Below are 14,636 nucleotides of genomic sequence, written 5' to 3' on the forward strand. Positions count from 1 at the left end.
AATAATTGATTCCAACCTGCTGCTTAAAACCATAATTGACTTCAGTGCCCTGCTGGTGTGAACAGGGACACACACACAGTCTCATGGTGCCTGGAGCTACGCCAAAGCTCCTTATCCAGTGTGAAAATATAATGGGACCGCCTCCCATTTCTGCAACATATCAATGTCTTTGTGTCAACTACCTGCGGAGGAGTTCACCCGGAGACTTGTAAAACTGCAGTTTGTCACCAAATAACCTCATTCATACACATGTCTATAGAGTGGGTGGAGCCAATGAGAATCCTCCAACAGTCACCATCCATGTCTCTAATGAGTGTAATAACAGAAATAATGTCAAACATTTTTAATATTGATGCAAATTCAATGTACGTTACATATACCTAAAACATTTATAAGTCTAAAGACAGGATTCAGTCATTTAAGTATTCACCTTCCGGACCCTATATACAGTTTATGTTACCATGTTCACCATCTTAGTTTAGTGTCTAAACTCAAAGTACAGCTGAGGCTGATGGGGATGCCACTTCCTGAGGGAAGAAAACATCCTGGGGGACTTTTTACCGTTTAAACAAAATTTCATGACTTTCAATCCAAAACCACGTATATAACCTCATGGTGGTAATAGAACGAGCATCAGGGGATCATTTAAGTCAGTAGTATTCATCCTGTGAGGATCATGAATGTCGGCACCACATTTCGAGTCAGTAAGTCCTATTGTTGCTGAGATTCTTCAGTCTGGACTGAGGTGGTTTAGCCACTTGACAGACCAGTTGCCACCGCCTCTCTATGCCAGCAGTTTCCAAACCTGTCATCCTCTGACCCCCAGAGTAAAGGTGCCGGAGAGCTGCGAACCTCAAAACCCTGCCGTGGGTTCAAATGTAACATAAGGATATTTAAGGTAGTTTGCATTAAAAAATAGAATCATGCCTTGATCCTGTTGCTAATTTGTCATAATCAGTTAAGGGGTCATGTGGCGACAAAAAAACAGAAGGATAATATTTTTATTTAAACTAACTTAATTTTTATCTTTTGTAACAGTAATGGCTAAACATGTTATTTCTAACTGCTTTTGAATGTCTAGAAATCATATTGAAACCCCTCTCTGTGTCTGTAATAAAGCACCATTTTAAATGATCCATTTAGTCAACGAAAGTCTCCGTACAAGGATATTCGAAGGTTGGAGAAATAATCTTGATGTTTTCTTGTGCATTACTGCCACACAATGCAGCCTACTTGTTTGTGTTATTCCCCCCCCATCCCCCCTTTTGATTCACCCTCTTCACGTGTGAGGCACGGTGCTGCCAGATTGCCTTGGCATGGGGTAGGACGGATTATGTGTATGCGTGCGTGTGCATGCACGCCGTTGCGGTCACTCATTACATCCTTCAGAGTAGATTACTACTCTTCCCGTCTGGGGAGCCCTGGAGTGACACACGAAGCCACTAAAACACTCAGCTGCACTGCATGGCGACGCAACTTTGTGTTTGTGTGTGAGAGAGAGAGGGAGAATGAATATTTTCATGTGATCCAAAGTTGGTTGGCTGCAAAGTGACAGGCTTTGTGTCCCTGTGAATGTCTTACCTCATGTATGGAAGCTCACTCAGTTCATTCACATCCCAGCATAACCAAACATCAACTATTTGATGAATTATTAATTATTAAGAACAGTTATAGAATATTATCTATGAAAGATGACAGATTTTTTGTGAACTTATTTGAAGTTGTCCACAGAGCAGTAACATTCAGTTGGAGTCTTGTTTTGTTGTCCTTCTGTGCTGACTAGGATGTTGCTAACTTTGAAAGCTCTAAATACAGGTGTGAACAAACTCGGACTGGATCCGAACATGCCAGACCACACTCGGAGGTGGTCTGGTCCACGTGTGTCCATATTCCTTTAGCAGTGTGAACGCGAATGTGGTTGTGGCCACATTGAAGGACCTCCTACTCAGCTGACGTCCTCTGTGTATGCAATTCGTACACATACCGGCGCCAGAGGCTTCATTTAAACAGCAACATAGCAACAGGCAACAACAGAAGCGATTTGCTCTGCCTTGAACGAGTGGAAATAATGCATATGTTTATTCGCATTTAGGTGTGGAAGTGAGAGCTGATTACGATCTGGTTTGGGTCAGGGGAGAACCCATCAAATACTGTTGTGGATCCAGATCAGGGGGCAGATCCTTAATTTTTTTTCACTTTCTTTAACACTGGGAGGTATGGCATGTTCAACATTTTCACTGTTTTCCCACAGAATAATTCATGGATCTTGATGAATAAAGATCAGGCACATTTAGGGAACTGATGTCTATGAGTGTGTGCAACTTGGTGCAGATTGACTGAATTTAAGGGGACTATTGAGCCTTAGCAGTCCGAGTTGTGGCTGAAAATGACACAGTGAGAGAGAGTGGTGGGCTGTAAAACCAAAACAATAAGCTGAAAGGTGCTAAAAAGATGTTCAAAATATCAATGATAGCCCATTAAGTCGGTTACCGAGTGAAACCCTCAGGCACTTGCTGATTTTATAGCTCTTCAACTGTTGAGTATTAGTTGACTTCTTGCTCTTGTATATTGTTGTACACAGACTACAACAGTCTGAAATGTATCCAATAGGCATATCTGAATCAGTCTTAAACTCTCATCACACTGTAGATTTTAACTTGTGTGTGTGTGTGAGAGAGAGAGAGAGAGCATCCTCCGGGTAAATTACTTTAGATCCTGATGTCGCTAATTCCATTTCCATTACACACACACACACACATACACACACACACTGATTCCATCACATTCGCACTCTGTCACTCTCTTCCCGTGCTCAGTATCCTTACATAGCCTCAGCATGGCACTGCCTCTCGTGTCTCTGGTCTCTGTCTCCGTGTGTGTGTGTGTGTGTAAACAGCAGAGATCATCCCTGCAGTTACAGGAGGTATTGATGCACACAAGGCATCAAGATAATGAAAACATAGATGGCAAGACAAAATCTCAAGCTATGTGCGATGTGATGGAGGACTGGAAAACGGGTTTGTGTGGTGCTGTTGGTGGTGGAGCAGTAAGAGATGAAGAGGAGGAGGAGGAGGAGGGAGAGGGGATAAACACAGTGATAGTGAGTGAGTGAGAGGGAGCGAGAGGGGGGAGGAGCAGAGAAATGATTCCTCTCTCTAATCCCCTAGACACACGCTTGGTCTTGCTGCCTACTGGCTCAGAGGGAGACAGAGGCAGGTGGAGGGTGCAAACAGAGAGAGAGAGAGAAGCCAAGTGGGAAGGAAAAAACAAGATGAAGGGAAGAGAAGAGAGGAGAGCTGCCTCTCGGAAACGCTGAGAGAGACAGAGAGAGAGAGAGAAAGGCAGTGAGGACGAGGAGGCAACCAGCTACTCTTGCACGGTTTTGAGCAGAGGGAAGGAGATGGTTGGAGGAGGAGGAGGTGTGATGCTTCTCTCCAGTGCTGCCTGAACCAAACCAGGAGAGAGGGAGAGGAGAGGAGCAGCAGAGCGGAGGAGAAGGGATCCCTTAAAAAAAATAGCTGGAGGAGAGGACAGAGAAAGAGGGGAGAGAGAGGAAGGCATGAAGAGGATGGAGGAGTGGAAAGCCAGCAGAGATGCCTGGTTGCTCAGGCTCACATGAGTGCAAGGACCTGCGCCCGGCCACCGTTACTACAAGATGCTTTCAAAGAACCAGCGTGTGAGAGCAGAGTGCTACTGTGCGAGTGATGGACATCTGCACAAACTACCACTGCTTCCCCAGTAGTAGATAGTCCTTCTACACCAGATGTGTGTGTGTGTGTGTTTGAGAGTGTGTGTCGGTGTGTGAACATATGACCGTCCAGCTGTTTAGGAGGTAAACAGGGTCAGGTGCACCCAGAGCAGGGAAACAAGGAGGAAAGTGGGAAGACACACTCATGTGAGCAGGTGCACACACAGACACGTGAGTGTACATGTGTGCGACGAGCACATCGAAGTCTCGGTCCAACCATCTCAGGTGCAGTTAAGGTTGTGAGCGCGTGTGTGAAGAAGAAAGGGCGCTCACAATGAGGCGTCACTGAATTTCTTCAAGCTTCTTGTTGGGCTCTTCTCTTACACTAAACCACCTGAAACCGCTCCCTACCTCATCTCAACGCAACAAGTTACCTTGAAGACTGAAGAAGGGACGTGGAGACCATCAGTGGTGCTCCTGCTGACTGGACAGCCCATCAGAAGTGGGCTCAGCCCTGATTTCCTGTACCCAGTGGATGCCTCCTAACTCCAGCCATGGGAGAATGGACCATCCTAGAGCGCCTCCTGGAGGCTGCAGTGCAGCAGCACTCGACTATGATCGGAAGGTGAGCTCTTGTGCGACTGACTGAGGTCTTTAGAGCGATGCTTGCACAGGCGGGATGTTTGAGTGTTTGTATTAAAACTGTTCTCGCTTGGTTCTACGATGTGTGTGTTTCCTCATAAGAGCTTGTTCTTACTGTACGTCCGTGCAAACATGCAGTATTTACAACAATAGAGTACCAATCCCTGTGTAACATGCATGCAGAATGTGAATCCTTTCTTGCTTCCAGTCAGTGATTCCTGGTCCAAAGTGGCTGATGGCAGGGTGATGGGGGCTTTAGCTTAGCTTCTTTAATCCCTCTGAGTGACATGATGGGAGGGTTAGGCAACCAGGAGGGACTCTGTAAGCCCACACAGAGGCTTTGGACGTCAGAGCAGTGTGTGGACATCTCACCTTAGACGTCCACAATGGCTCAAATCACAGTTTCCTGCCCTACCTCTCCATGCCGATTTCTTTATTCTCCCTCTGTTTTCCTCCCGCTTAACTGTCAACTCTGCCTCAGAGGACATCACATTGCCCGAGCGTGCCTCGTCTGAGCGTTCCCACAGTTCCCTCCCCCTTCCATTCCTCCCTTGTCTTCCTCTTTCTTTCTCCGTCAAGTATGAAGTCATTTCACAACCTAAAAAACGAATCACCAGCGCAAGGTCACCGCAGTTATAATTTATGCATTCTTCTGCATGCTGAGAGCACTTGTAGTCTAGTTTGAATAACTCATTCACATCGGCCGCAAAAGGAGCAATTATTCATGAGCGATTTTACCACTGAGGCACATCAGCTCTGCAGACAGTATTAAACATGATTTTACATCTAGTAAAGGACATATTTCTGAGGCTGGCTTTTCTTGGGACATCATTGAAAACCACAGGTTCAGTGTGGGCTCATTAGAGAATTGGCAGTTTAAACCAACCCCCTGAAGCGACTGACTCACTCTGGATAGTAGTACTCTTTAATTATTGAGTGAATAAACGTTATGAAGTAAATGATGTGGAGAATTATTGTCTGTTTTGGCAGAGAATGAGTCGTCTTCTGCTGTGAGTGTGAATTTTGTTGAGCCGAGAAAATGAAGTGATTTGGAGCCTTGTTCTGAGAACGTTCTGTTGGTTGAATGGTCTGTTAGAGTCGGCTTTGTGATGAATGATTGGTCCGCGTTCACTTCCCCTCATTCATGAGACACTGGAGGTGCAGCTAGACTAGTCACATTCGCTGCAGGGCCTCAGCGAGAGCAAGAAAGAAAAGACCCAGAGAGAAAAATGAAATCCACAACAGCAATCGAGGGGAAAAAAAATAAAAATAGTTTGGTTGCAAAGTCAAGAGGACAGCGGTAGAATCTACTGTGCGAGATGTAAAAGACAGGAAGCAGATGCAGGAGAAAGACTAATGAAGACTGTGAAGGCGAAGGCAGCGAGGAGCGGTTATTCACAGACAAGCGAGCAGACACATGGCCTCAGTCTGCAGGGTGTTGGTAGGAAGCCAAGAGGACTGTCTCGTCACGAGATGGTGCTGCATGTCATGACCTAAGCAGGGCAACCAGGACTCCTGGCGGCAAAAATCCTCAGATCTTCCTCATGCAGATTATATCAGTTGTCCAGACAGTTGAAATGTTGACGACGGGAGGAACCGTCCAAAACTTAAATCAAAATAAACACACAGGCTGTTAAACACAATGTACAGTTTAAATTGCATTTCTGCCTTAATATAGTTTGTTTTTTCCTCATCCAGAGCAACTAACAGACACCTTTTTCACGTTTTGTAATGTACACACTTTTAGTTTCAGTCAACCAAAGAATTACAGCTTTTGAAATTCTTCCAAAGGTCTGTGACATGTTTAGAGCTGTAAAACTGGAAACAATGTATATTTATGAGAACACGGAGATTGTGCTTTTTTAACAGGATAGATGGAGGTTTTTTATGTGTATGGGAAGTTCAGAGATCAGGATTAGTTCAACTGTTACTCTTCAGCGAGGAGGAGTGGTTTGCTCCAGGATAATCACTGTGGAATGGCTTGAATGTTGAAGTAGTGATGATGGAGCTGAAGTTTGACAACAAAAAACTAACAAATGTTCAAATACCTGATTGCATGTTCAATTTTAACAATATCATATCCATGTTTGCAAAATATCAATGTTGAATTGTCAGTCTCCTCTTTGGTCCAGATTGACATATCTCTATTGAACGGACTGCAATGAAACATCCATGACACACACCTCCGCCAAGGCTGAACACTCCTACACATATTTTTGTCTAGACCAAACAGTAAAAACATGAAAGACAAAGGGAAGTGGTCCTTAATGTAACCTAAAATATGTATTTGTCTTAAAACAAAGAAAATGAAAAGAAAAATCCTGCACCCTTAATCTGCATCCAGAATAAAATGTAATGGTTTATTGCCAGTCTTATCTTTCCACCAACCAAGGCCCAACTGTGTATCAAGCTGCACCAAATTGTACGCACTCATCTATTTCCCACCAAGTTTCATAGAAATCCGTTCAGTAGATTTTGTGTAATCCTGCTGACAAACAATCCAACAAACATAACATAACAAAAAACCAACCAACCAACAGACACTGGTGAGAACATTACCTCCTGGGCTGAGGTAAAAATGACCATAAGCCTCAGTTATTTTGTGTTTCTTTATTACCATGCTAACAAGATTAACTACAACAGTGATTATTACTGCTAGAGGATGGTGTTCAAGTATTTTAGTCTTGTTGTATTATCAAATGTTAGTGATCTGTGCAAATCTGTGTGATGTGTGCAGCTGTAGTCTACCACTGCTCAAGTGTGAGTCTTTAGTTGTTAGATAAGATGCAAGTGGGACAGGGACTCTTTTGGCCTTGGCCTCCACAGCCGTAAACCAAACCGATTGATCGACTTTGCTAGTGACATCCTGGTTTTAAAAACTCTACAAAGAAAACGTATTTTATGGTTTCCATAATAATTCCTTCACAACACATCCCTAAGTGCTGTGGTCTATTTGTTGTAAATCAGACTATTTCTGCTTGTTTCATTCACTAAGAGGACATTTTTCTAGTTTGTCCATGAGGAAAAAGTTGCTTCATATAAGGAGGATATAATTCACGGTATTAATTTACCTCTGAAATTGTGTTAGTCGGGAAGAGCCAGTCAGCCATTTATAGCTTTGGTTTCTGTGTGACAGTCTGTACGTTCCACAGTTAAGTGCCATCTCTACATCTGGCTTTTCCACAGCTCAAAACCATCTAATCTAGGCCATCACGGCTGACGTGAAATTTTATAACCGCACGCTAATGCTCCCTCAATCCTAAAACCTATTGGTCCCTCTGCTGCCATTTCACTCATCCCATTGGTCAGCGCAGGTGCCGTGGGAGGAAGCGTTGGACAGGTTGCTGTTCCTGAGGCGGTGCCAACGTGTGTGCTCTCATGAGCCCACCATGACAACAGCCTGCAGGCCTGAGTCAATTTGTCATACATGAGTCACACACACATTAGGGGCAATATAACACTCGTTGTTTGTGTAAGATTACAGACGTCCCTAGAGATTCCCTTCTACGGTCACGGATTGTGCGTGTGAGTGAGTGAGTGTGTGTGTGTGTGTGTGTGTGTGTTTGCATGTGCGACTCTGTGTAAACTGTGAACTTTGTTAGTTCTTTGTTCACATATCATGTGCTTGGATGGGTTTTGGTCCTCTCTAGTGTGTGTGTATTCACCTGCTACCTGTGATTCAATCCTGCCATTGAATCACAGGGTTGATGTTGTTTAATGTTGTAAACTATTAAACAACATCAAAGCAGAAAATGGCTCTGAACAAGAGAATACAAAAATGGTTTTGGTTGGTTAGGAAGAACCCAGTCTGGTTCTGACATGTTAACCACATAACAGAGAAGCTCAGTGTACTTTTTAACCAACACATCCCCCAATCAGCGATTTAAAAACTTTAAAAGGATTTACAAGAAATCAAAAAGAAAAAGGGGTTTTAAAATATGTATTTACATGAAAGTCACCTGTCACATCATGGATTATGGTGGAGAAGGGTGGTGTTTGAGGGACACACTGACTCACAAGGTAGTCTGGGCCAAACAAAACATGAACTGGCTTTAGAATGGCTGATAATTACCGTATACAAATTTGAGTTTGTTACTGCTGATTATTTCAAGTGAGATACTCAAATGCATTGAAATAATCTCATGTTACGTGATGTTTTTGGAATGTTCAAACCCACAACTACAGTTACATATTTCACCAATCAAGATTATCTGTAATTGCTCCAAGTTAATGGGATGAAAACTGTCTATGTTCTTTTAAAACAGGGAGGAAGAAGAATATTAACTGTGAGTTATAAATAGCCCCCAACAGTAATAAGTACGAGAAAATAGAAAAAAGTTCAAAAATAACTTCATCTCAAACTATGTTGATAATTTAGCAGCTATCTCAAGTATGTACTGTACATGATCTGACCGAGGGCATGTTTCCATTAGAATGAGGCTAAAAGATGTACCACAGTTATGAATCGCTCTGTTCATTTTAATGTACCTGCCTCTCTCATTTATAAGGAAGGACCCTTCTTTCAGTGGGACTGCCAAACATGCAAGTCCGTCCTCCTACCACCTTGAGATTGATCTCCAGTAATGGAATAGGAAGTGGACTGGGCACTTAATGAAATGGTCTTTAGGGCTGTCTATTTGCAGTACAAATAGGCTCATTAGTTGCAGTGACTGGAATGTTAAGTGCCTGATTAAAGCTGCAAGTACCTCATTGACTTTTTTGTCCATTAAAATAAACCTTGATGGTAATCATAAGGGCAAGTATTAACTCTTTCTCGATGAGAGAAGCAGTGGTTAGACACCTCGAAGACAATGAGATATAAGTTATAGTGGCTGTTGACAAGCAGTCAAGAGTTATTACTTCATCCTCAAAGCCACTCGTCTTCTAAAAGTTAAATAAAGAGTGCTTTTTATCAAAATGTATGAAAACACAAAACCCTCACAATATTATAACTTCACTCATAATCTCTGGAAAATGTCCAGACAATTGCATCCGGATATTTTTCTTTTACATATGAACAACACAGCAGGAGATCGTCATTAGATCACATGTTTTTGGTTTACCGAACACTGACACCGTCGTCAGCCCTTATCACCTGAAGATCTCATTGTCTTTCCAAGTTGACATCTTGGCTCCTCTAGCTTTTCAGGCTGAGATAATTGTATTCATCTTGTTTTATTCAGTTGCGTCTTAGAAACACTCAGTCGCTGTGAATTCCGCGGACACAATCCTGCTGTATTCTCACTCTAGAGTTTTTACTTGGTTACTGTCAGGAGAAACTGCGGAGAATGAGACCCTTATTAGGTCATTTGGGTCATTTGTCGGATGCAGCCATTTCCAATTCCGCCAGTGGGAGCAGGTTTCAAATGCACTTACATGATCAGACAAGCACTTTGTATGAACTATACTGAGCTTTTTAAGCCTTGAAGCTTATACGTGGTCCTTGCAGAAGCAGCAGCAGCTCATTTGGAGCACTCGGCGGCCTCCCTGAAGAACATGAGAAGGTTTAAGGTTTGCTCGTATCTCAGCGTGGCTCTGCAAGTGTTCACTTCACATGAGGTGATCAGGAGCGTGTCTCTGTGTGTTGCTACGTAAGCTCTACAAGTAATCTTAACATAGGTCAGGTCGCTTAGCATGACTCCTCAGCATGACTCCTCAGCATGGTACCCCTGAGTCAAATGAGTGTTGTCACTCTGCTCAACCAACTAGGAAAGCGTGTGTGTGTGTGTGTGTGTGTGAGCAATACACTCTTTCAGAGCACTACAATGCAGTACACAAAGCCAAAACCAATATTTATTAGTGAGCAGTGTTTACATGTGACTCAGTGCGCCTGCGTTTGTTGACAGGTCACAGCTCTGTCGTCACATGACCTTTAGATCATCATGCTTTTATTGAGCAAACGCCTGTGCGGAGCGTTCCCCATGGAGGTGAGAGATGATTTTGTTTGTATAGCGTGAGGATTATCTGGAAAAGGTTTCCTATATCGCATGCAAGAGAAAGGAAAGCAAGGAAGCGAGAAAGTGGCTATGATGTCTCCTCACTTGTGACAGATTCCCCTGAGAGATTATCGAGAGACACAGAAGGCCACGTGCGATCTGCAACATCTATTCACTCGTCCCACCCTGTCTCTACTTTCACACTTGCTCCATCCATATATAATGCCCCCCCGGGATGCTGTCGGCTGTAATGTCAGTGCCTTCTCCGTGCTGCCATAAAAGGCTGGTTGTTAAAACGCCCTCACGTGTTCCATAGGGAGATTATGAATCACCAGTGGGAGGTAGATGCATGTAATCCCAGACTTTTTTTATAACAAATATACAGCTGCTGATGAAACCTTTACATACACCATCTGGCGAAATAATCGAACTGTCAAAGATAGGTTTATATTGAAGATGCCTCAGAGGTGCATTTTGAACGTTTATGTCAGCACTGATAGTGGGATTGATCCACCACAGCTGTGCTGCCGGAGATACAAATGAGCCCCAGGAGCAGGAAATAAGGGCTGCTGCTCCTTCGCTGCCTTTCTCGCAGCCTTTTATGACTTGAGTGCTACAAGCAGCCTCCACAGGGACTTGCTGGGGACGCAGACTTGTAGCTGAGGTTAGAGAGAGCGAGCAACTGAACATAATTATGCAGCTTGAGATCTCATTTCTGTCTGCTTACACCTCACACCCTCTGCCCCCCATCATCTTTGTGTCTCAGCTGCTTATTGTCCCTCTCTTCATCCTCTCAGTCCACATATGCTAAGGTCAGGGTTGACGTGGTATTTACATGCCGATGGCGTATTCGATTAAGCTCCTGTTGCAAGTGTGTGTGTAAGTGTGTGTGTGTGTGTGTGTGTGTGTGTGTGTGTGTGTGTGTGTGTGTGTGTGTGTGTGTGTGTGTGTGTGTGTGTGTGTGTCTCGTCAGACATATTATAAGATAAACCTCAATCCTCATTATTTAATTTTGTGTTATGGTCAATCCTATGTCAATTTTTCCTATCAAGGTCCAAACACCATTTTCTTGAAAATCTTATGTTATCTAACACGAATGTCATAGAGAAGAGAAAGCGCAGGAGAGAGAGAGAGAGATGAATGGATTAGAGCAGGTGAAGGGGTCAGAGGTCGGACCAATTTCACCTTGCAGGGTCTCAGAGCGAAGCTGTCTCTAGCAGGGTGACTCAGCAAGGCTTATAGGTTTAGTGTCAGCACCTCGCTGGAGGACAGAACAGGTCAGTGTTAGGTTGATACCGGGGGGTTTGTTTAACCTGGACACACACACACACAGGAGAAAAAACCGCAGATATTGCTCGCGTTCACAAGAATGGGACAGACGTACATACGTACAGATGGACAACCCAAAAACATGATGCTTCCAGCCACTGGCTGTCGCTGGTGTGGAGACATAAAAAAACCCCCACAGGCATATCTGTCAGACAATGGAACGCATTTCAAGTTATCACATTATCACAGCAACAAGCATCATTGTTGGCCCTCAGCATCTCACCTCCTTTAAATAAAAGCCCTCGACAGACTAGATTCATGCACATTTACATATTCAAGGAACGGTTTCCACATTTTGATGAACGTTAGCAGTCTAGAGTGTTCTAGACAACTCATAAGGGCCATCGGGATGTGCTGGAAGCAAAAATGTTCTTCTTTGCACAGAATGTCAGGACATTGGCGTTATGTTACTTTAATTAGTGCTTGTTATTCCACAGCTTTTTAGAGCTATTAATGAGTTTTTCCACGCTTCCAGGCAGTCATTAGTTTCATCTTGCTGAAAGCTAAACCTCGCTTTAAATTGTGAATCCACTAGTAATTATTCTGTTACTTTACTTTTTTGGGGGTATAAAAGCAAGTTATCGTTAAGGATCCACTTTTTCGACGCTTCCCTGCTGGTGCCTTCAGGGACCTGAGGTTAGGTCTGACGTTCAAGGACTAAGAAATTCCACCTGCCAAGTTCTACGCCATGTTGTCAGAAAATCAATAGTTGAACATGTCAATGATGAAGAAAAGCAGCCCCTGCTCTCATCTGCATTACCACACGATGATAGCAGTGATTCAATGAATTATTTATCTGGAGTCTAGTTTTATACGTCTCTGCAAGATCACTTTCACACCACGCAGTCGTAGGTAGGCAAAGCAGTCAGAGTAAAGATGTTGGTTAACAGCTGGTACATAATACAAGTGCATATATGAATATGTTAATGAAGTATAATAAAAACATATGAGATACCATCTTTATTTATCAGTTTTCAGTCATTGCAAGGTCCAATAAGGCAGGTGATTTAGTTTCAAATAAGAATGAAATTGTACTGGGTTAATGTTCTCCACTCACTTTGAGCTGGTGTTAGTACAGTTTCACTTTGAACAAATCTTTAATCGACATTAACGTGGCGATGACAGTAATATACACATCTTCATCCACACAAGACTCTGTAGAAGGTCTTATTTCAAGTAAACTTTGGTCAATTCATGTGCCTTGAAGTTGGAAAGTGGAAAAAACATGGATGCTGTGAACAACCTGTGTTGAATTTATGTATTTATTGAATTTTAAAAAACCTGGACGCCTCTTTCCGATATTTGAATAATAACGAAGAGCAAAAAATAAGGATCAAATTTGACTGGCATATAAATAATTTAAAACATTCATAAAAACTTCTGTATAGGAAAAAAGTGGTGCTGGTAAAAATCATTTTGTCCCGACTTGAGGTGGTGTTAATGTGAATTTTCCTGGTCAGGAACCGATTTTTCCGATGCCACATGTGAATGCACTTTAAATCAAGGGTGCATGAATAAGTGAGGGGAAACATTAACACTAATAGTTAGTGATAACTTTATTAATAACACAGAATGGTGAATTCTGTCAAGAAAACCTACTAGTTCTACAATCTAGTCCATGATCTGTACCACTGTACTACTTATCCCTCACTTATCCATGGAGGGGCTGGAGCCAGACATTGGGCGGGAGGCGGTGTGCACCCTGAACAGGTCACCAGCCCATTCACAGGGCGAACATATAGAGATTCACACTCACAACAAGCACGCAGGGGGAACCTGAAAACTCTGCACAGAACAAAAGCAGCCAAACTGGGATTCAAACCTTCCTGAGTCGATTGTGCTCACCACTGCACCGCCATACTGCCCTATATACTAAATGTGATGTAAATACAAAAAAGGCCAGTATGTAAAATAGGGTCTAACTTCATTAAAATCTAAAGGATTACAACTTTAATGTTACAGTGTTCATGTGCATCTTTGGATCATCCCTAAAATACATAAAATATGAGGGATAATTAAAACAAATAGCCAACTTTGATCTTTATTGGGAACAAAGCAATGCTGCTTCTTTTGAAGTTTGATCCGTTGGGTCTATTCTTGTGGGCCCGTGGCTGCAGCTCATTGTCTTATTTATACAATCTGCTTTTATAACATATGACTAACAGCGTCCCTATGCTGGAATCTTAATGTTAACATTTGAGTTTGATTGAGCTGTGTGTTTGTTTGTCTGCTGGTGTCCTGATAACAGCCCGCTCCTCTGCACAGCTCCATGCATTTCTCCCTCTTTCACTCTGCCTCCACACTTTATCTCACTCCATCTCACTCTTTGAAGATGAAAAGGACGCTCCTTCTGCCACTGATTTATTCTCCTCGTCCCCACCCACCGCTACTCCCATCACTGGCTGCATCCTCACACTTGCCTTAAGCCTCTAATGAACAAGGTGAGAGTTTAAGAGCCACTGAGGGAGTGTGTCCACAGAGTCAGATTCATCCCAGCACTTCATCAGAAAAAACACTGCATGTGGGTTTTGTTACCATGACAACAATATCTTGACAATATATCACCTCTATCATGCCCTCATATCATAGACTTTTGCTTTTTTATTACATGAGCACCAGGTGGAGGATGCTTGCTCTTATACTTTGTATGGTTGAGATGTCATACGTGTATGAGACGCACAAAATAAATCATTTCAGCAATGGAATTTATACTGTACATCATGTCCTTCCTCCTGCATGCTGCACACTGGTGCCTCCCCTCGCCTGAGTGTTCCGGACATTGTCCTGTTGTTGTGAACGCATCTGACCTGGGCAATCTCCTGCAGAATTGGTGATGTGTAAGGCAAGCTCCAGAAACTGTCCAGTCACAATTTTTTTGGAGTTCATTTCTGAAAACAGCTAAACAATGAAAAGAAAAAACATTCCATATCTCCTCCGAAAAATGAGCTTCTCTGTCTTGACTGTGTAAGTCTTGTATAAACAGCTCCAAGTACATCCAGGGTGATCTCCAGTTCCCACTTCATTGTTCTGTATATGAGGCC

At 43.0% G+C, this 14,636-nt stretch overlaps 1 protein-coding gene across 1 annotated transcript in view; it reads left to right on the plus strand.

Annotated features, from left to right (window-relative positions):
- Positions 1 to 3,093: 3,093 nt before the first annotated feature.
- LOC117773341 (gap junction delta-2 protein) overlaps positions 3,094 to 14,636 on the plus strand; it is a 28,567-nt gene continuing 17,024 nt past the window's right edge. The window contains exon 1 of the mRNA XM_034605165.1: positions 3,094 to 4,313. Within this exon, the coding sequence (XP_034461056.1) occupies positions 4,243 to 4,313 (71 nt within the window). The 5' untranslated portion in view covers positions 3,094 to 4,242. The remainder of the gene's footprint in view (positions 4,314 to 14,636) is intronic.

The sequence above is a fragment of the Hippoglossus hippoglossus genome, chromosome 13, assembly GCF_009819705.1.
Source record: "Hippoglossus hippoglossus isolate fHipHip1 chromosome 13, fHipHip1.pri, whole genome shotgun sequence".
Lineage (NCBI taxonomy): Eukaryota > Metazoa > Chordata > Actinopteri > Pleuronectiformes > Pleuronectidae > Hippoglossus > Hippoglossus hippoglossus.